Source organism: Spea bombifrons, chromosome 5, assembly GCF_027358695.1.
Source record: "Spea bombifrons isolate aSpeBom1 chromosome 5, aSpeBom1.2.pri, whole genome shotgun sequence".
Lineage (NCBI taxonomy): Eukaryota > Metazoa > Chordata > Amphibia > Anura > Pelobatidae > Spea > Spea bombifrons.
In genome coordinates, this window is record NC_071091.1 from 89730917 (window position 1) to 89754757 (window position 23841).

Here is a 23841-nt window from a genome sequence, read left to right on the forward strand (position 1 = left end):
GTTATATGTGTTCTATGCACACAACGGAAATTTAGCAAAGATCATGCTTTGCTTGCAGCAATTCTGTTGATGTGGAAAACCAGGTTACAGCAGATGAGATGGAAAAAGCGATCTCCATAGCAACAATGCATCTCTTAAAAATCGGGGGAAGGGCGCTCATCTATTGCTAAGAGGCCCTGTAAACAATTTGTAAGGCATGTTGTAGGTATGATGGTTAAAGCAGGATGGAATCGGCATAACTTATTCTGTTCGTTTCAGTGAAAGCTCATTGATTTGAATGCATGGAATTCATGGTATATTGTCGTATCTTGTCAAGGCAAATAAAGCACTTACAAACTCTGTACATTAACAGCTTAGACAGAAATCTCTTAAAGTGAACTTTCATAACTCCATATCCTGAAATTAAAAAAGGCGCAGAATTTCTAGTGTATTATTGAGTCATCTAATGATGATGGGATGATGTCACCTACTAAGTAGCGCCCACAGGCGACATCGGGTTGCTTGAACCACAAGAGTGCATTCCTGTCCATTCAGGACCGACATGTATAAATTAATCATATAACCAACAGCGCAGGCTGGATTTATAAGTTCAATGGACTCCATAAACTCTGGAAGTCCACAATTACTGACATTTTCATAAATGGGCGATCAATACGGAAGGATTAGCCGGGGATGAAAGCTTCCACAGGTTACATTGTTACAGTTACATCAAAGGTGCACATGAAGACATCTGATGTGAGGATCACCATAGTTTTCTGCGTAATCACATGGCTTCTTGTTATTAAACATGCAACACTACAAGATTGCTATAAAGACAGAATTAACAATGCGGTCAGAGTTTACCATACAAAGTACCCAATCGGAGATCTTCCTTAAGATCTGTGGGTCGTACGAAACAAAATCTCAGCTGTTCGATTGTATCGAGATCTGAACATGCCAACGCGTAATCTCTGTGGTTTCCCTGGTGATACAGTTTGTCAAATTCGGCTAATATTTACATGAACAAAGAATTACGGCTAATTGGATAGAAATACTGCACTCACTGCCCCAGATCTATTACTATTTTCTTGATATTTTATATATTTTCCTTCTCAACTTGCTCACAATAGAAGATGAATAAAATATACATTAATCATTGCATTACTCCATAGTTGGAACGTCTTTCCTGGACACGGCTCTGGGTTGGGGTGTGATCCTTTTGTATATAAAGCTCCCCAAATCCAGGAAACCAGTTCTTACTTGAAGGATTCTTCCATCATTGTCAAAAGGGAGACAACATTGGAGGCAAAATGGATTGTAAACCACAGAAAAAAAATAATGTCTGCAGCAAACGCTGTTTTGCTGGCTGGTATCTGGAGTTTTCCGGCCAACAAGAAACTACAGGGGAATGTACCCGAATTCCAACTCATCCGCCTGGCTACGCTCCATGCACAGCTTCCCTCACACCGCACGCTATAAAGTGTAAACTAAAATTTCAAAGGAATTGCTTGAAGAATCTTAAGTTTCCTTGTACAAACGCAAAGATTAACGGGGTTTCTTCCCCAATCATGTCTTTATTTTTATATATTACCCAACCTGGCGCTCGGTTTGTCGAGCCTTGCCATTCACTAACATTTACACACTAACACCATTCATTAACAGACACAGGCTAACATCCTATGCTCACAAATACTAACACCTTACAGTAACACACATACGCTCACTTACACACAAATATAATACTATGTGCTGAGATACACACATGCTAATGCCATACTGTAACAACCACCATACATTCTAGCACCGCACTCTTCTACACATGCACACACATTTAAAAATATACTCTAACACCACAGACACACACACCGACTCTAGCACTATACATGCACACACAACGATATACACTTCTCCCCCACTCACATGCCTCACTGCTACCTATCTTCTGCCATCGCGACTCCGGCACACTGTTTTCCTGCCGGTGCGCGGTGAAGCAAGCGACGTGAGGCGCCAAGCAGGGACATGTAGCGAGCATTACGTGACCCTGCTGGGCGCCTCACCGCACCCACTACACTAGATTCATGATGGCACCTCTTGAAAACCCTGGGCTCCAGGAAGTGGTTTCTAGTCGCCATGGCGACCTGGCACCTAGGGTTTGTCAAGCCCTGCTTTAATACATTCTTAAAAATCCACACATTGCCAGCTGTTTACATGATCTTACAAATACCCTGATGTGTTTCATCCGTTGACACGGCCATTAATAGAAGAAAGTGTATTTGGATAAAGGTAAGACTCCAATAAAAGGAGGGAAACAATCACCCCCCCCGGTACAGAGAATAGAAATGTTTAGTAGTTCAGGACATATGTCAGATATTGATCAGGACCTTCTCCACAAGGATGCTAGTGAAAAGCGCTGCATTTGGTTCAGGGAACCTTATACATGATGCATTGGTGGCTCCTCATTTAAAGTGTGCCAGCACTCAGACATCAAATACTCGAGGAGCAGGCTAACAGCATGAGAGGACTGCTTGGATGGGTATGAGTTTATAGGATCTGTTGTGTTTGTTAATCATTCAGAAGGCTTGATTAGGATGATAGCGGAGAGTGTTACGAGGAAATGTTGTACGTCTTGAAAAATGTGGGTTAACAAAAAGTTGCATATGAGGGAGAAGGTCTGACAGAACAGGGAAGGGAATTCAACACAAGGAGTACAGCACGAGTGAAATCCTGAATACGGGAGCGAGAAGAGATAACGAGGGTAGAAGTGAGACGCAGATCATGAGAGGAAAGAAGAGCGGCTAGGGGTGTATTTGTATAGGAGGTGCGGGGTTGTGAAGGGCTCTGTAAGTCAGGGTCAGAAGATTGAATTTAATTCTGGAGGGTATGGGAAGCAATGGAGTGATTGGCATAGTGGAGCAGCAGTGAGGAATGGTGAGAGAAAGATGAATCCAGTTGCAGGGATGAGGATGGATTGGAACGGAGAAAGGAAGACCAGTTAGTAGGGAGCTGCAATAATCCATGTGAGGAATGGGCAGATTCGGGAGATGTTTTTCAGGTGAAGGCAGCAGGATTTGGTGAGGGACTGGATGTGAGGGATGTAGGAGAGAACAGAGTCAAGCGTGACAGCCAGGCAATGAATCTGGTCTGAAAGAGCCGTGTCACGGATGCCGTGAGCATGGAGGGTTTGTAGGAGGAAGAAGGATGGTTATGCAGTATTACAAGCAGAAATAGTGCACTCACACTTTGCTAAGGCAATAACATTGTGCTTTCTCCCATTAAATGCCCAACAGGTAGACTTCATTAGGATTTGATATACTACTGTCTTCTCAGAAAAAGACTCTGGTCAAAGGAAAGTGAACTTATTACCACTAAACCGCTTTTCAAATTTTCTTACCAATGTCTAATTAACTAGCTCATGAGAGACATCACTGCTTCTGTTCGCAAACTGCCACTGTGCCAAGATGCCCAAAAGTAATGTAAACATATCTTTAAGACAATAGTTTACATTTAGGTAGCTTTTTACTGCAAAAATGTCATCTTAATACATATTTCACTGAAGTATTTCTGATTCTTAAGGTACATTGAAGGCCTAAGGCTTTGCGTTCAGAAAATAGCATGGCTCATTGCAAACCCAGCAAACATATCATACATCAAACCAAAGGCAAAGCGGCAACGCTACAACGCATCTGTCCGCTTCACTGTTTGTTTAAATAGCTTTAGAGAGTCTAGACAGTCTACAAAACTTATATAGCTTGAAAAGAACTAAATGTTTCCAGTGTAGGTAATGGATTAATTGGAGGACATGTACAAAAATGAGCAGAGCATTAAAAACAGGTGCGCCAGCCATCATATGTACTTGAATGCATAGGATAGCTGAGAGGTTGCTTTTCTTCTGTGGTGTTCCCATGCAGAATACCCCCACATGCATTCACCCCTTTCCCCAGCTACTTTCCGTGCAGGACATGTGTTTCACCAGCTTGGCGAACGCTCGGGGCAGAAGTCTATCGAGACTTCAAACAGCCAGTCAGTGTAAAATCTTGGCCCGTGGAGGCAGGGCCGGCCCAAGACATAATGCCGCCTGGGGCGAAGTTTAAAAAGACGACCCCCCCCCCATTATCTACCCTTCCTCTCCAACCCTATGATCTACCCTTACTCCCCCCTCCCATTTGTACTTACCTTTCAACTGTCCTGCGGCGAGTCTCCCTGCTTGTACAAGCCAGAGCTAGAGGGCTCGCAGAGGAGCGCTGAGCGGGTACTGACAACTTTGTAAGCGAAATCCACTCGACGCCCTTTCTCTCTTCCGCTTTAAAAAAAAAAAAAAAAAAAAAAAAAAAAAAAAGGAAGGGCTTCAAAAGTGCTGCCTGGAGCAATTGCCCCACTCGGCTTCATGGTAGGGCTGGCCCTGCATGGAGGGGTGGTTGCTGCAGCTTTTCCCTACGGTTTTTTGCAGGTTATTTGAATATACCGTATCGGCTCACATTAGTGGAATGGTAAAACAGTGTTTTATCTAATGAACAGGAATACATGTATCTTAACATTTTTGGTATGTATCATACAGTTAGTCAGCATAACAGAAATCTGGAAAACCAATAGCCATTTTAAGCCTCCCCTTAAATCATAATTCAGCTTACCTATAGATATGCCTCTCTGCCCCCCAGATATGCCACTCTGCTCCCCCGACTTACCAATGCATCCCCATACTCTTTGGTGTCTCGAGGGGGCAGCTGGCGGACGTCTGCGCAATGCGCGTAGCTAACCTCTCCTGCTATAAGCCACTTCCGCCGGGGCTTCTATGCAGGTGCTCCGTCATAGAAGCCCCGGCAGCAGTGGAGATTGCGCGCATCGCACAGACATTCCAACAGCTGCGCGATACGCTCAGACAGCCTCCGCTGCTGCCGGGGCTTCTATGGTGGAGCACTGGAAGGTCATGTATCGGCAGCGCTCATTCATAGATGCCCCGGCAGAAGTTCCGGGAGCAGCGGAGGTTGTCTGCATTGTGCAGACGTTCACCGGCTGCCAGAGGGGAGGATCCAGGTCCCCTGCAGCATTGTGGGCATCCTAACCCTGCTGCTTGCTCGCAGCAAAAAGCGCGGCCTATAATCGGGCAAATACAGTATATAAAAGCACTTACAAAAAAGTTCTCATATGCATTCGTTATACAGGGTAATAACCTTTTAAAAAAAGTTACTGCCAAAAACACTAATGAAAACAATCCAAAGTTTCACATTTTACTAGCACATGGCTGCTACATACATTAATTCCTAATGAAATTGACGAGGCTTATGCAAAAAAGTGTGTAAATAACCAAGTAACCCTGCCCAATTTCAGGACCACAATGTTACGACAAAATGAGTTGCCTCCTACTCTGCCTGAAGTGCCCTTAAGTACGGTCGTAGTGCATAGTAAATAGCAGGTGCCCGTCCACGTGAACGATGTGCATTCCACAACACGTCACTGGCAGCATTTCATGATGCCTCTGCTTTTGTTATGGATTATCAGGTCATTTCTTTTGTCCATTATAATTTCCTTTTTAATCACCGTATTATCCCAGTATCATGGATTACGTTTACTTAGTTAATATGGTTGATACGGCTTTGCCAACGCATTCCTATCGCTACAAGGTTTCTTACTATTCCAGCCAGTCGCTCTCTAGCGATCACATACGTTAGAATGTAACAATCTCTGCTTTTCTTTTTAATTTGACTCATATTATTGCTACAAATGACCTTCCTGCACTGCACGCCCGCATAGATCTATAAGACCCCAAAGGCACTTGTAGCACATGCATAACAGTATTAATTAATGCGTGCTTAGCGGCTATAAGGCGTTTCCTAAAATACCCCAGAGGATTTGTGATCCCTCCAATAACCACAAATATAAAATAGCTCAGGAACAGGTACAGAAAACCAGAGAGAACATAAGGGCTCAGGCAATTCACCAAAAGTGTTCTGTGTTCTGATAACCCACGAAAAATGTCAAAGAACGCCAATGCAACACTAACCCCCTTAATAAAATGGCAGCTGCTCCAATCCCAGTTAGATAGATATTTCTCACCGACCATTGTCACAAAAAAAGTGTATTCAAAACCAGAGATCCAGATATGACAAATGGTCAGCCATTCTTCTGAGCTTCTTCTAAAAGGAGGAATGGGCTGGCCCTATATCATGAATACTTTGAGGTGGACTTTAATATTGCAGGGTCAAGATGAAAAGCGCAGGAAAATTGGTGAAATTGGAATACTCACTTCACTATTGGCATTACGGGGAGTTTGTCGCAGTTAAGAGACAAGAAACCGAAGCTGCAAACACCCAGGTCCAGGATGCATAAAACACAGAACACTTTCAAGCGCCAATTGCCATCTAAATTAACACAATATCAAAAAGTCTGGTTTCTCCAACTAGGCCAATGTTATTCCATCTTCCAGAGGTACTATTTACATTTACTGCCCCTTCTCAAACATTCTGAAGGCAAAACATTTCAGAAATAGCTTGTTGCCGATATAAGAACGGTGCTTTCATGCAGATATAGCTTCCAAGGAAAACTGTTTTTGTTCCATAGTATTAAATATTGAAAACACAAACTATACACACCTTCTGATTTATGCCGTAACAACAAACTACATATGTATGTTTCAACAAAACTGCCGAGTAGGGTGCTTTATACAGACTGTGAAACTACTTTTAGTGGGTAAAAATCAATGGAAAGCACCGAGACAAGTAGTAGGAAAATCTATACTGCTGAAAATGTGATTGATAAGGTACAGGAAAAGAAACCACTGGTGACCCACTACCTAATATTTTTACCAACCTGTATATCAAGTATTACACCACTCTCCGTGGTCCTGGCAACATCCAAATTTAGACAGCAACTATTAGGAAGTAGAATACACACACACTCATATTAATGGTCCTTGGCCAAGCAAAATACGGCATTAGGTTTGATTTATGTCAAACCCAGATGGACTCAAGTCTGTAGATCAGGGTTGCACAACAGTCCTTGAGGGATGCTAACAGTCGACGGTTTAGGATACCCTGGATTCATTAGAGACAAATCATTACGGCTTGATTTCAGGTAGGGGTAGACATTAATCCTCACCTGTTTGCAGCCCTCTGGGACTGGAGGTGTGCATCCTACCCTGGGGTTAAAAGACCATTAGTAACCTGTAATAACATGATGTGCTGGACTTATCACGGACAGCAGTGCTGCAAAACAGGGCAAGATTATGCCCAGCTAAAACAATCCGTGAGATGTAAAGACTCTGGAGCCGGTATTTGTTGTCACGCAGTCATGTTTAGCCTGTAATCTCATATAACGCTGAAATCCTTACCCTGAATGATCCGAGCCAACTGTTCCAAATCATAGTCTTATGAACATTCACTGCGTGCAGCCAATGTTGAATCCTAAATTCTCCAGTTTTTTTCGGATATGATAGATTATATATATATATATATATATATATATATATATATATATATATACACACATACATAATTTATTATACACGCACATATATATGCTTTGTCGTTTTTATGTGTATAAAACATAAAATTGAAAGGTCAGGGTTAAAAACACAGATCAGTGCCAGTGAAGCCACAATAGTAGGAAAAGCAAATAAAGGGGTAAAGAGCTCTTAATAAAAATGTCTAAATTCAATGGACACTCCTTTAACAGCAGTGTAAAAACCATAGTTCTGTTCTGTACATCTTTATGGTGGGCACCGGACATGTGTATATAGTCCACGGGATCTGGTTACAAACTTTATACCTAATTAGATAAGGGCTGTTCTGCTTTTTCTTCAGTCAGGCTTTGTTCATGCAAACGTTACTTATCCTGAGAAAGTTAAAAAATAATTAATCACTTTCAAGGCCTGGCTTGTAACAATGAACTTTACAAACCCTTCTTAATATTTAACCACCAATGTGAACTAAAAACCCAACTCTACATTAAACAAAATATTACTTGGCTTCACAAACCTACTTGTACTTGAAGTTTATATTTACAGAGGACCCTTTGTGTCCCGGCACAATCATCTGACAACCAATGCAACCTGCAAATCGCCTCACGTGTAGCAAAGAACGTGTGTTCCAGGTAAACAAAGCTCCAAAAAAACATCTATTAATTACAAGAACAGATTTTATAGCGCTTTGTCCTAATAGCATCATTCTCAACAGGATAACATCACACAGGACACCAATTCAGCCTAAAATAAGCGGGTGGATGTAAAAAATGTACTATAATAAACTATAATATATCCACACAAATAAGCACACAGTAACCAAGATCTTAAAAACTTGGATGGTGTGTGCATGGGCGAGAGTGGCGGCGTGAGTGGTGTTGGCCCGTATGGTGTAGTTTGTGTTATAGTATGGCATTAGCATAAGATGTTAGCGTGTGTCTGTTACTGTATGGTGTTAGCATGCATGTGGCATCAGCATATGGTGTCGAGTGTCATGAATGGGGCTAGTGGCACCTGGGAGATGGAGAGGAGCAGCAGCAGACTACATGATTTGCGCTGCACAAGGATATGCAGCATCACCTTGACATTGGGGGAGGGGCATTTATACTAATGTTGCAGGATATACAACATTGTTGAAGGAGAGGCCATGCTGCAACGCCCCCTGTTGTGACCCGAGAATGTTGTAATATTTATCAACAATTAAATGTATTAGTTTAGCAGTTTATAAAATGGACTAATGTATTAATTATTTATTAAATGGAGAGATATATTATATGTGCCAAATATTAATACTTTAACTTGACCTCAAATTATATATAATAAATAATTGACACCTTTATCTTTAGAATAGGACATTTTTCATATATGATGTGTATTATACATATTAAAAAGGACTTATTGGAAAATCACCTTAGACAGAAATTAAAGATATGATCCAAATTGTAAATATATTAAAATAAAACCATTTCATAGTATAGCCCAAAGCAGAACAAAACCAAAATAATTTTCTTAAAATACAGAATAAGCAGTTGTAACTACATGTGGACTACACTCAACGCCAATGTAGGGGACAGTACAACATATCACATAATCACACGTAAGATGGGGGTAATTATGCCAAACAAAATCTAACCATGAAATAAAATTTCCCCCAGATAGGGATCTTTGATTTAGCTTTTATTAAAAAATCCTATGGAAATCAGCAACTGCACCAAGATGTACATTTCATGGATTGACCAAATTTCTTATTTTAGAGAGATGCTGCGGATTGCTCATCAGCAGCACTCTCCTTGCCCCTGGATTCTACACACAAGGTGTATTCACAAGCTATACAAGACCTGCGAGAGAGGCACGAGAAAGCGCTGCCCGTGCGGCCAATAGATGTTTGCACTTGCTGAGGCGGGAGGGAGAAAACCAGCCACGAAGTCTGAGATACAAAGTTGTTGTCCCCTGGGCTCACCATCATATGCTATATTTATATATATTCCACCAATTTATTCAGATCTTCTAATAGTATATTCAAAAGGTATGACAAAACTAGAATTGACAGACCAGGACAAACCAACAGATTAGGTAAAGAGGGCCCTGCTCACAAGCTTACAATCTATACAAAAGCAGCTCAATTTAACAAAATTGTTTTATTGTACAGCAGAAAGGATCCAAACACAGAAGGACTAACCAACAGCAGCTTCCTTACCCAGCATGTCACCAGAGATCTATCCAGAGCATTATTGGGTTCATAGGTCTGCACTTACAGGCAGCACTTCAAATCAACACTACAAACTTGGCCAAGGGCAGTTGCGGGAAACTAAAGATTAAAAACATTCTTTACTGAGGACCGACAACACGAGCCAAGTATTTCCTTCACTATATTTTCTGCGGAGATAACAAAACAGATGGAAGAAAAAATTTAGAATGACAAATTGCCATCTGAGAGTGGACTGCTAATCAGCTCAGCAATATGCGGATCAGGATTACATGAGGACCATCAAACCCGGTCAAAATCTATTCACTTGTGACCACTCCAAGGCATTCCAGCATCTCGCTCATTGTAGAGACCAATCCTTACATGGGGATCTGAAAGCCACAGCAGCTTAACCAATGCATTATTCATTGTCGCAAGAACTCAGGACTCAGTCATATGGAGGCTCATGTCACTTTGTCACACTGGATTTGTCACTTTCAGGCTCCTCATTTGTTTTTTTTCCCCTTCACCCATGTATGAAATCAATATCTTGACAACTAAACTAAAAGATGATCTTAGGAAGAGCTTATGTTCCATGCCACTGACACCAGTTTAAAATAAACTAAATAAAATCAGTTTGTAGTGATTAAGACATATCCTCAGACAAGAATATCCAGACTTTAAAATTTTTGAACGTTTTTCTTTCCGTCTGCTGTCCGACTGATACCGACGAGCCAGAAACAGGGACTGATCACCACATCAGTGGAGGTCGGGGACTAACTTATATCAGGGGTCCTGCAGTGAGGATTGCTGGTTTCAGCTCACAAAAACTTTCAATATACCCGCCATCAATTTTGGTAAAAATTGCATTGCTCACACTGAGAAAACGGCTTGTAACTGTTCAGGGACAAGGTTCTTTCTGAGAATTTTTTGTAGAATTGAAAAATGAATTTTGGTTAACTGGCAGAATTAGGATAGCTTGAGTCTGCCAAAAAGCTAAGGCAGTAAAAAACCAAAACTAAAAAAAAGTAATAAAGAAATATCACTTAATAATAAACCATACAAAACACCCAAACTAATCAATCTAATTATCGCAACATAAGCACTTCAGCAATTTTTAAGCATACACCGGCTGGGGTAAAGCGAGATCGGTGGCGTCAGATCAACGCACAGGACAGAAATGCGCACTCCGTGCAATTTATCAGATAGCTTTGAGTGGCACCTGCTGTTCACTCATCCTCATTAGTAACCACAGATGCTGGAGGTCACCACGGGGCAGAACACAAATATAGCCTCGCAGGCTATTGGAACTGCACCAGCGCAAACTAAAAAGGTGAAAAAAAATTCTGAAGAAAAAAAAAACCAAACATCTCTTTCACCTTTATGTATAGCCAACAATGGACAAAGGTTTAGAAGAAAATCACAACTTCCACTTTTTTTTTTTTATGATGCATTAGCAATATATATATATCTATATCTATATATAATAATTTTTAAAAGTTGGCTTAACATTCTGAAAGATCATATTTTAAAAGTGCACAACAAAAAAAAAACAAAACATGGGCATAACTGAAAAAAAATATAAATTTCAGTCACTGTGGTGGGGAAGAGGTTAAATAACAATTCTATATATTACTTTGGATTCACTTAATAGAACTCAACCCTTTTCCAAACTAGCGGTTAGGGTGCCCGTTCTATGTGAACTTGCTATTTGGCCAAGCTTCTCCCAGCTCTACCAAGTTCAACATTTGCTGCACGACTGCCGTGTTTTCCTGAGCGTTGGCAACTCTGAAGAGGCCAACGCATTTTCCAGGAAACCCATCGGGCAGAGTAAGAAGGGCCCTTCAATGTATTTTGGTTTTAGTCCCTTTCCCACATGGAGAACAAAAGGCAGAGGGAAAACTATGCAGACATGAGAAATACAAACTATTAATATTATTTAATATGATTCTCCATCGCTTATGGTCTTTCAGTTTTTCATATAACTGAAATGTAACTCACAGGCCCGGCAGTCATATTAACTAAATATAGCCATGGTAACGATCCTATTTTAGAGCTTTTTCCAGAAGTTCCTATTGCACAGTAGGAATACCACACGCAGCACGGTCAGACTCTGTCCAAGACCTCTCTCATCACTGGGTTTTCTTGCGCGGTGCCAGGAGACCGGTTAACAGTGCAATAAATGCTCGTACGGGAGGCTTGTAAACATGAACTGAACTATCACAAAAATACTTGTCCAAGAATAGGAGTACTAAAGGAGGAAAGGGAAAATATTCCTTAACCCTGAAAGCAGCAGAATTTGTGTTACTGCTCCAAAAAATTAATTACTTCTTTAATGGTGGATTTAGGCAATTTAACTGTAGAAATAGAAAATGGTTTATTGCAGAAGGAAATGCAAGTGAGACTCGCACAAAAGTAAAACAGTGCCTTATGAGAATGTTTCATCAGGCAATGAAACAGGCTTAGGAAGCAAATATGATTCATGAGATAATTATTGTGAGGGTCTGTTAAACTCTGATGATCCCTAGTAGTTATCCAGTAAACAAATAGATCTTACAAGGGCAATTACTACTTTTATCTGCTGCTAAGCTTCATACACTCAAACAAGAGCCCATTCTATACAGGTAGTGTTGTCTAAACACATGAGTAGTTTCTTATATTCTGGTTGGAACACTGGTAGCTCTTTATTACATGCACGATAGAAACATTGACCCAATGATGGAGGGACCTGGTCAACAGCAAATGTGTGAAATGCATCCAGTACATAGGACAAAGTCAAAAAAAAAAAAAAAAAAAAAAAAGGGGGAAAAAACTAATTTGTAAAAACCACCTACCTCGAGGCAGCTATCTCCACTTTAGTCCTTGCCACACCAGCTGCTCTCTGGGCACCCTCAATCGCACGGTCTACTTTCTCCTTCGTTTTTGTGTTCTTTATTGGAATAAGCTGCTTCCTTATTCCACGCACTAATACATTGTTTTTATACTTTCCTTCTTCCTTTGTGCCATCTGGAAATATGGTACATCCATATCCATGCCTCCTATTATTCATCCATTCACCTTCATATTTCATGCCATTTGAGCGCTCACTGACACCAAACCCGGTGCGCTTGTCGTTCTTCCATTCTCCCATGTAGGTTTCTGTGGTTGTGGCATCTACATGATCTTCTATCGGGCAATAGTCACAGTCTCCATCTCCAAAGCTAATGGTGGAGTTGGCATCGCTTGAACTAATTCTGCTCATGGCGGCATCACTCCTTACTGAGCTGCGCTTACTAGATATGGAGATCTTGGACTCAGATTTCCTGAGTTTAATGCTACCAAGCAGAGATCCTCTTCTGAATAAACCTTTCTTCTTGCCAGTTACCAGCTCAGAGTCACTGTGAAAATTCAAAACAAAACCTCCACGTGTCCCAGCTGGACTGTCGGCTCCAATATCGTGTAGTACGGTACCATTGCTTTGCTCACTGCGCAGCGAAGACAAGGAGGTTCTGAGTGGCGAGCGAATAACTGTAGCCATTCCGTACGGAACACTCTGGCGGACTCCATGCCCATGTCTCATTCCCCCCATCCACTGTCCTTGGTATGTGCCTAAAAAATAAATTATATATAATTTTTTTTTATTCTCAAGCAATACATATCTACTCTGTAATAAAGATCTAGTTTCCAAGTTGACCAATACAGATTTCCTAAACGTTTACCAAACACGCAACTATTTTTTGTTTTCACTCTGAACCAGTTAAGCAACTAATTTGGCAATTCTTTAAATCTTACTTTGAGTCAGTGCTGAATACCTGCTGCTGAGAAACGCCAATACACACGCTTACATGCTTCATGATCAATTAACACTCATATTCAGTACCCGACACGTCACTTAATGTAAATGCCGCTCTCACACGCATCCTGAGAAGTGTCATGTCTCCTTGTTCCTCCCTACCAGTCCTGCAATTGTAATTGCCTGACATTTATCTTTATGGATATCTCTTTCCACATAAACTGTGACTTGCGTCCTTTTTTCCCCTATTAAAGCCAGCAACGCAAGAAACTATGACCAAGAACACCAGAGAGAAAAAGATATTGTAAAACTCATTACGAAGAAAACGTACAGCTTCTGCATGGCCATACCAATGAAGGCATTGCATTTTACTTTATAAAGCTGATGCCTTCTAACTATTGCACATACATGTCCATGTCGTATGTACGTCAATATTCCTTAATGCGACGTCCCACCCTGCCCACTTCCGAGACAACTCCATCCACTTCTAGGTATGGCATCCCCTCCAACACAGGTTGAGCAACCAGTGAAAGGCTAATAGCCACCAATATTATCTATACTCTCATGGACGGAGCCTGCTTCTTGCTTATCTGATGTTTTTTTTTTCCCCAGGCTGTTCTTGAAAACAGACAGACTACACTGGCGAAAGACATGTTCATTTTATGTTTTTTCACCTTTTCATTTCATTAGAAAAGGGAATGTTTGTCCTTCTGTCTTTTTGTCAGGGTTAACCAAGTTAACCTTGGATCTCTAAATTTTGTGAAAACTAAAGCAAGGGTGTGAAGTATATTCAATATAGCAACTCTTGATCATTCAAACACCCATATTCAATTACCTAGATGTAGAACACCCTTGATTTCCAGTTAGCCATACACATACAAACACCATTCTAGGGGATGCTTGATGAGCATCACGGGAGCTGTGGCTAGGGACTACCCCGATCTACTTAGCCCAGGGTCTTGCGTTGGGCTCATTCCATGAAAACGTGAAAAGAGAAAGTAATATTTTAAATAAGTGGACTTTCATTCACTCAAGGTTTTTCTTTGCATGTACATTTTCTATTATGTGCCCACAGCCCCCCTAATGGCCTTACTTGTGGTTTCTGTGGTGATAATACCGTCTCACCTGTTCATCCGGTAGCTAGCATAATGAAAAAGCCACACTGCCACTTTTCAAAGTAATATGAAAATAATGGCTGACTTCTGTATCGTATTTTCACTGCCTCTATGACGTTACCAGGGAACAGTCATGCCATTACAGTTGTATTAAATATTTACTTTTGCAATTCTGAATCAATATAGTCCTGTTCCTCTTGTAGATAATGTGTCTGCAAGCTGCGTCACCAAGCCAGAAAATACATTTTAAAAATTATGAAATATAAGTATTTGTTATTGGCTGGATACAACTGAAGCGGTTAAATGAGACACACATGAAATACAACTCAGAGCTTCAATCCTAATTGTTTTAGAACGCATCCTGGGTTCTTCATCTTTGCGGTTTTCCCCTTCAAAGCCAAGTGTATGGATTAAAACCAGCACATGATTATGTTATTTGGAGCTCACTAATGTGCAGATTCTAATATATGCAATTAGTATGTCTAAAAACCAACATTCTTAAATAAAAAAAATGTTATAAAAGGATTTATTCCCTCCATGACCAAAGACGTACTTGGTACGTCATGGCCTAAAAACTGATACACGTTGTTGTGACTGTGGAGTCAGCGTACAGCAGATTTCCTGGACTTCTGTGCATGCAATTACTTATGACAAAGGCAATGCTTGTAAAGAGCTGCCTTTGCCTCTGTCCTTCTCACTGTGTGATGGGGTTAGTGGTAAATCATAAGTTTCAAAAAAAAAAGTTAAAATAAAACAAAATTATATTTGAATATAGGGTGGTTTTCATTCCCATTTATACTAGCCGTGTATAGTTTATTTACCATGAAAACAATGTGCTTAAGCACATTTGTTATTTTTATATATAAAAATGCCTCGCATAGATTAAAAAAACCTAGACAATATTTTAAAATATACAATGTGTGTGAGTTCATTAAAAGAGAAAGGGGGGGTGGGGATAAAAAATAAAAAGACATGGAAAACCCACTAGAAACAGTTTGGTTCTTAAAGGTTTAAAGACTCACTAATGATGGTAGGAAATAATTTTCCCAAAAACGATCATCTGGATCATCTTCCTCAATGGCTACTGTCCTTTTTCTGGCAGGAAGCACTGCCAAGGAACGTTGCCAGCACAGGTATACGAGGTGCGCTCTCAATCTTTCATCCCGTAATGTATGTAAGCTGCCAAACATACCCAAAACATTATTCTGAAAGCATTAATATTTCAAGGGTGTCAGGGAAGTTGCTATATTTGCTTACTTTTGTATATATTTTTTTCCAGCTTCTACCACTGCCTAGACTGCTTACATTAATGCACAAAATATTCCAATTAAAACTTTATAGATAAAACTAGCCTATTTACACATTTAGATTTTCACCAAGCCAGAAAATAAAAGTATTCCCATAGAAACCTAGCACATGATCACAAGGATAACTAACGCAACAGAGCATTTCAAGTCAGCCCACACATTAATCTGATGCAAGAACTTAGTGATGCGTGCTTCAGAAGCAAATCTGTTCAAAAACTCATTGAATAATAGCATACATGTTCCGACGAGCTGTAAGAGATCCAAAGTGGCATAGAAGGTAATAAAACATTTTCATTTAAGGCATTACAAATGTGGAGAGTTGTTTAAATCAAGTGGAGATAATACACATGCGGGTACAAATGTATGGGTACCAGGACCTCTAGATTGTAAGCTCATTCGAGCAGGGCCGTCCTCACCTGTTGTCTCTGTTAGTCAAATTGTTATGTTATATACTACTTGTTTTGTCCTGTCCACCCATTGTACAGCGCTACGGAATTTGATGGCGCTATATAAAACAATAGTGTCTATTTTTCCATATATCTGTGATTTTACTGCTGAATGAAGAAGTTAAACATGAGATTGTGAATGAGAGCTTACAACACCTTAGCATGCAGATACCTGTTTCTGTTATATCAAAATGCTGCTACCAGAAGAATAAGCAACCAAATTACACATACCAGCAACTGCTTGCTTTGCACAATCCCAGGTGCTTTCTTCCTTGTAAACAGAACAGGGGAAAACCAGGGTGTGGGGGGGGGAGTGGAAGTTGTAGCTATCAGATGGTACATCTGAAACACGTAAGGGTTTTCTTAAGGAAACGGCAAGTGCTGTAAATTTCTGGAAAGCACTATATATGGAGGCAGCAAAGTCAAGTATTTAGCATTAAGCTGGATTGGTTCGACCCCCCCTCCCCATACGAACATTTTGAGTATTGAATACTCAAACAGGTTAAAGACAAATCATGCTACACCTTGACATTAGCCTGGCCTGTATCAGAAAACATCCGGTTATCAAAGTTGTAGTATCTATCAAGAACTTCTGGCTTGAAAACAAAACCATGCAACAAGGCTTTAATATTCCTCCTACACGATGCGTCTCTAGAGTAAAGATTTCAGAACATTCTGCCGCGTTTTCTCATCTGCTTATGACAGAATATTATGAGTATTTGGCGCAAAAGCAGTAAAATAAAAAAATAAGTGTGACAAAAGAAGTAAAGTTGAATACCTCACAATCCAAATCTATATTCAAACCAATTAGTTATGAGTTATACGGTATTCGATCATGGCATTGTTGTATGAAAAGAAAAAAAAAAAAAAACTATATACTAATACATTAAAAGACAAAAATTCCGAGAAAGTTTTTCAGTTGTGGAAAAAAGAAACTGTGCATGACAATGAAACAAACAAACAAAAAAAAAAGGGTAGAAAAAGGTGAGCTACAGGAAAATGAAGAGCTTTCCAATCTTAAAGCATACAGACAGCCAGTGAAGAGACGTTAGTGTAGAAACGGGAAGTCTGGCAGCAGCATTTATGATGGATTGTAAAGGGGCTAGACTGGTATAAGGGAGACTGCGGCCAATGCTTTAAGATTGAGATGGCGGTATGTGAAGGATGAATGGAAGGTCAGAGTCAAGGGAGACACCAATGCACCATGCAAGGACGGGGTGATGGCTTCACCATTGACATGGAGGGAAACCTTTGGAGGAAAGGAAAATAAGATGTTCCGTTTTGGAGAGATTTAGAGAGGGTGGAATCAGAAGAGGATAGGAGATCTGGGTGTCATCGGCATACAGATGGTATTAAAGTGAAAGGATGAAATTAGTTTGCCACGTGAGGTATCATAAAGCGAGAACAGAAGTGGTCCTAGACCAGAGCCTCGGGGTACACCAACTAGGAGGGGAAGGGTACAGTAAAGGTTACTGGAAAGGGAGACACTGAAGAAGTGATTAGAAAGGTATGATATGAACCAGGAGAGAGCAGTGTCATGTAGACCAAGATCACGAAGAGATTGAAGGAGAACAGCATAATCGACAATCAACCTGCAATAGAGTCTAGTAGGATTAGCAGAGAGTAGTGGCCATTGGATGTAGCAATGAGTAGGTGATTAGTAAATTTAGTAGGGGCAGTCTCAGTAAAATGTCGAGAGGGGAATCCATATAGAAGAGGGTCAAGTAAAGAGTTGGAGTCAAGAAACTTGGGTATATACACAATTCGTTCAGGAAGCTTTTAGGCAAGAGGAAGTAGAGAGATGGGACGGTTAGTTGGACAGAACGGTCAGGTCCAGGGGAGACAAAGGTTAACGAGAGAAAGAGTGGGCACCACTGAAGAAGGGGGTTTGTGCTCTTATTCATTCTACTTGTAGAAGCGCATGTACCTTCTTAAGAGCACAAACCCCTTCTTCAGTGACGAGAGAATCAGTTTCATGTAGAAGAGGAAGAAAAATTCAGCGTATGTGAGGGTATGCAGAGTCAGAGGGACAGCAAGGGAAGGAGGGGGACAAAGCAGATATTTCATATCTGATAGTATCAACCTTGTTACTGAAGTAGGTAGTAAGAGGCAGTAAGGTTAGTGGAAGGGGTGGTTATGATAGGGTAAAGAAAGGAACCAAAGTATTGCAGCAGTTTTTAGGGTTATGAGATATGGAAGGAGAGAGGGAATTAGGTTTCCTTAGGAACAGTAGCAGCAAAGTAGCAGGAACGTAGCATGAATTTATCGCGGCGGAAACCAGACATAGAATGAGGCTTCCACAACTACGCTCAGCTGTGTGGGCGCAACATCAATGTCAGGTTAGTGTTGCGTGCCAGGGCTGGAAACATAAGCATTGTGAAGAGCGAATAGTGGTTGGGGCTGCATCCTCAGGAGCTGGAGGGAGGAAAGGGAAGTAGTAGGTGGAAAAGTAAGAGCAGGATAGGATGTGGTGGTTGGGGGAAAGAGAACCTACTGAGAGAGTACATGCTAGAAAAAATAAGGGTGTGACATCATCACGAGCAGGGTAGTTGGTATGCTGTGTGAGATCAAAGGGGAGGTAATGTAAAGGAATTTAGAATCCAGGGGACTCAAAGGGGTGTCCTACTTGGATGTTGACGTTTCGAGAACATATCAGAAGTGGGGAAGCCATGACAAAAAGCAGTCAAAGATATTAGCAGGACCAAGGGGATGGTATATGACAGCAATGCGTACAAAAAAAGGCAATGAATAGCCTGATTGCATGAATCTCAAATGAGGAAAAAGTGATAGCGCAGAGGGGAAAAGGTTGAAAGGTGGAGGAGTAGGAAGCCTATATCACCACCCTTTCTGTTTTCAGATCTGGAAGTGTGAGTGAGGTGGAGGCCACCATATGAGAGAACAGGATAGACAGTTACAGGAGGTTAGCCAGGTTTCAGAAGGTGTTGGAAACTAGAGGTGAGGTGGTCATATATGGCGGTATGTTTGTTACACACAGAACAGGCATTCCAGAGAGCAAAGGTAAAAGGAATGGCAGGGTATGTGGATAAGAATATTAAAGTTGCTGGAACCATGAGTGTCAGAGAAAATAAAAGGAAGCAATAAGGGAGGACCAGGATTTGGGGACATATCCAAAGCTGCCAGAAGCGGAAGATGACAGTGAGTGAAGGTAATGGGACTTGTAGGAGTGGGATAGGAGAAGGGGGTGTAGAAAGTAATGCAGGAAACAATATAGTGTGAAAAATATAGTGTGGTTGAGCAGGTGGTTTGAGAGAGAGAAGTGTGTTGCATAGACACATAGAATTTGACAGCTGATATTGGACCATTTAGTGTGCCTTTTTCCTCACGTAAAGACTCCGAGCTTAATCAGTGCTTTGTCTCGTCTTCAGGGTAGCTTTAAGTCTATTCCATGCATGTTTAAATTCCCTCGCTGTATTAGCTTCTCTTACTTCTTCTGAGAGGCTGTTCCATTGACCTACCAACCTCTCTGTAAAGTAAAACTTCCTTACATTACATCTAAACGTCTGGACTTCAAATTCAAGATACGATTATTTTTCCTAACATTTCTCCTCATTTGAAATGAACTATCCTCCTGTGCTTATCAAACCTCCTTGTCTCTTCTTTCCTCCAAGTTATATGTATCGAGACACCAGACATCATCTAGATACAAATATTTAACCCACGTGGGCCTGCCATAAAAAAATTAAACTCATGACACTATTCTTGCACTAACAAGATTAGATGTAACAAATTAAGAAGCGACTGCCATAAACAATATTCTTTAGCCATTTAGTTCAAAATCCTGCAGAAAAGGAGCGTATCACCTATAGTTACACAAAGCACGTCCGTGCGAGCTACACACAACACAGCTGCCAGTGTGTTTAGCACATACCCTTTAAACACATATGTATTTAGTAAGCACACAGCAGCAGGTCTGTTAGAAGTCAGGGTGTATTTATTATGGATGTGCGTTTCCATACGTTAGCGGAAAAACAAATAGTTGAAATTGCTCCAGAAGGCAGGTGTGTCGCAGGAGCAATGATGGGAGCCCTTATGAAATCTCAAAAGCTTGTAGAAGTTGGGGTTTTATCAGCAAGTCACAAGGTATAGCATGGGAATAGAAAGAGCTAATTAAAGTGCGTGAATAATAAAGACAGGCCAGCTTGGTAACTTGGAAAGAGTTTCAGGATGCAGAACCGTAAAAACACAGCGTGAGCGGCAGGTCCAGGGGGCGTCTACTGAATAACGTGCAGCTATTATGAGGAACATGAAAGCTGTTTGTGAGGCACGGGAACAAATCAGTGGTAATCGAACCAAGCACCGGGATAACCCAGTACAGAAAAACAGCATGCAACATAACTGTTTACTATTAAAGTGCTTAGCTTTATATACACACAGTGTGTGTATACATATGTGTGTAGAGACAAAACACGCAAACACTTGTTGCTTAAACTTGTTATCCACATAGAGTAAAAAAATGTAGTGTGCCAAATGGAAGTTAAAAGTAACTTAAATTATGTTTTATTGACTCAAATGTATTGAAGTGTTTAATCTTGCCTACAAACTCATTTTACATCTCAAAATCTTTAGTACGCATTATGAAAAGTCAACCCCAGAGAGATTCGCCTGCAAGATAGGGTAACAGCCCTGCACAAAGCATTATTAAATCGGTGACATGACAGTAAGAACTAATTTGGCTACCCATTATACAGGGGCCACTGAGCCATCCTCAAACTCAGTTTGGTAAATAAAACCCAAAATATTATTTTATGTACTGTTTACTCCATTGTCCTTTCTATTCTCCTTACCATCTTGGCCAGCATTTTTGCATCCACATCAATTTTAAAGAGCCATCAATGCAGCCGTACCACCTATAAGGGCTAAAGTGTACAACCATAAGCTTTGCAGCTTCCCTTCCGCCCTGTGGTTTGCCAATTCTTGCCACTGAAATCAATGGCAGCGATTTCCGTGCATGGTCCCCGTTCCACTGCGTCCACCAAGCCAGCGCTGGAGCTACAAGGGGGCTACACAACGTTTTAGGAGCCATGCATTACCATATATATATGATGGCTGGGGTATCCCTTTAAAGGGGACCTGCCACCAAAATAAGTTTTAAAAAGCATTGTGACGTTTTCATTTTTAGAACAGCTCTACTTGTTGCTTTATATGCTTTAGACTGCTGCATTTGTATGTGTTCTAGCTCTTGGTTTAGTCAACTAGACAAGGACCCCGACTCCTTTTGATGCCATCATGTCGTAAACAATAGAATAGCTTGGTCTTAATGATCTAGCCTGACACTTTGACTAATGGAAGTCTGCGGAGGAAAGGATTTCATTGGCATCGCTATAAATAATCAGCTCAGTATGGTGTATGAAGAGAGAAAGTCATCCAAAATCCTAACTGCCTACAATAAAGGAATGTTACTGGAGCAAAATAAACTCTTAATAAGTTTTTGTCAAGGGTAATCATTTTTCCCACGGCACTTACCCTCTAAACGGTTAAAGGAGCAGTTATTTAAAGTAAACCGGGACTGCCTCTACAGTACTGGGATAAGAGACTTCACCAGTCTGGGAGTTTGGAGGAGTTTTCTTTGAATTGCCCAAACCTTACAGAAATCGCCCTACTTCGCTTCGACAGACAGCGAGCACCCTGCTGATTTAACGTCGTGTTAAGCATGGCCGGCCCGGATCCCTGCTTTGACCCTTTATAACGGATGACACGGGGCAAGTCAAAGCCTATGGCCTAGAACGCAGTTTCAGGTCTGTGATTTTTTTTCTGCAAAAAATACTGGGTGGAATAGGGTGAGAAATTACTCAAAGTGGGAAAGGGGTTTGTTTCAACAAAAAAAAAAATTATATATATATAGTTTAAGCCTCCAGCATTTTGTTTGGAAAAACTAAATCTGGATAGTTGACAGCCGTTTTAAAACATGCTCACCACGTAAAGTCACGGCGGAAGCCAGCAGCAGGATTGTAGATTTCCCCTCTCACTTTGTAATGCGTTTTCAGTATACCCCATCGTGGCCCAGGTTCCTACAAACGTTCAGCAGCGGGTATACTGATAGAATTAAGGAAAAGCTGTACTAGGACCTCCATTGCCCCGGTCTTTGGCACGGCCATTATTTTTCCCAGTAATAATATATATTTTGTAATTTACATGGCTGATAAGCTGTGATAGTTTCCCCAAACTCATGTTTTTCTTACATCAAATATCTAATTAAACATTTCTTTTTTATAATTAACGCCAATAGCAGTGCTGCATAAAGTTACCATTAAGTGTTTGGCTATATTTAGTTCACAGGAATATGATCGCCGCACCTGTTTAAAGAAAAAATGCCATTCCCATCTGCAAAATAATCACTATTAATCACTGCCAAAACAGACAGATGGTTGGAAGGGGTTAATGATGGGAAGAAGGAAAGGGAAATATTTGGAGAGAAAACAGCAAGTAAAGAGTTTCCGTGTGTGAATAAGGAAGATTCCCGCATGAATAATAATAAACAGTATCAGGGCAGCGGGGCCGATCCCAGCAACATCGCCGGTTCCACGAAGAATCAGAGAAACCGGGCAGATAAACATCGGGATTTATTACTAAACTCGCCACGAATTGGGCAGATCGAGTAGTGGAAGCTTGTCACGAGTGGCCGGCTCCTGTCAGACGGCACATTGCGGACATCCTGCTCCTTATTACAGCCTCCTCTGAAATCAGTCCACGCGTGGCTGCCGCACCATCCGCTCCAGAGACCGTGTCCGTGGGGTATACTATCTCCACGTGTAAGAGCCCCACGTCGCTCCCAAAACAGTTTATGTAACCCCGTTTAACCTCGGGGTACGTGGTTTAGAAGTCACTCAGAGTGCCCACTTACCCGCCCATCTCCCCCCGCATTGCCTCAGGCTCTGCCCCCACCTCAGTGACCTGACCCCGAGCTATGAACCCCACTTCCCTTCCACTGCCTCGGGGTTCTGAACCAACGTCCCCGCACTACCTCAGGATTCTGACCGCAACCTCTCCCCCATGACGAGTGTCACTCACCTCCATCTCCGTAGGTCTCGATGCCGTATCCATCCTGCAGCCCGTTACTCCAGGTCCCATCGTACCTGGCCGGCGTGGTCAGGCTCTGACGGACTCCGTATCGCCCCTTGAATCCGTGAGACCATTCCCCCCGGTACATCCACCTGCCCTTGGTCTCCACGCCCAGACCATGCCTCTTGCCCTGAGCCCAGTAGCCCAGGTAGGTGTTGCCGCTGGGCCAGGTGTAAGCTCCCACTACCTCGAAGCCGTGGGACCAGGAGCCCGCGTACTCCCCTTGGCCCTTGGGGCCCGTGCAGATGCCGTGCCCGTGAGCCTTGCCGTCCTCCCAGCCGCCACAGTAAGTGCCGCCATCGTCGAAGTCGAACCGTCCGCCCGTCATTCAGGGAAGAGTGACGAAGTGGGCTCGGGGAGCGATGTCAGTCCGCGGCCGAGAGGCAGCACTGGAGGCAGAGCGGGGACTGCACGATATCTGTACCGGCGGCATGCGCTCCGTCTCCCCGCTGCTCCCGCTTCCCGTCACCCTTGTCCAGGCGCGGCGCACACACCCACCTACAA

General features: G+C 41.7%; 1 protein-coding gene across 1 annotated transcript in view; it reads right to left on the reverse strand.

The window, feature by feature from the left end:
- Positions 1-23820, reverse strand: part of JPH1 (junctophilin 1) — a 42239-nt gene extending 18419 nt beyond the window's left edge. Inside the window, exons 1-2 of the mRNA XM_053466646.1 lie at positions 23287-23820; positions 12452-13205 (exon numbers count right to left, since the gene is read on the reverse strand). Of these exons, the coding sequence (XP_053322621.1) occupies positions 12452-13205; positions 23287-23665 (1133 nt within the window). The 5' untranslated portion in view covers positions 23666-23820. The remainder of the gene's footprint in view (positions 1-12451; positions 13206-23286) is intronic.
- Positions 23821-23841: the final 21 nt, after the last annotated feature.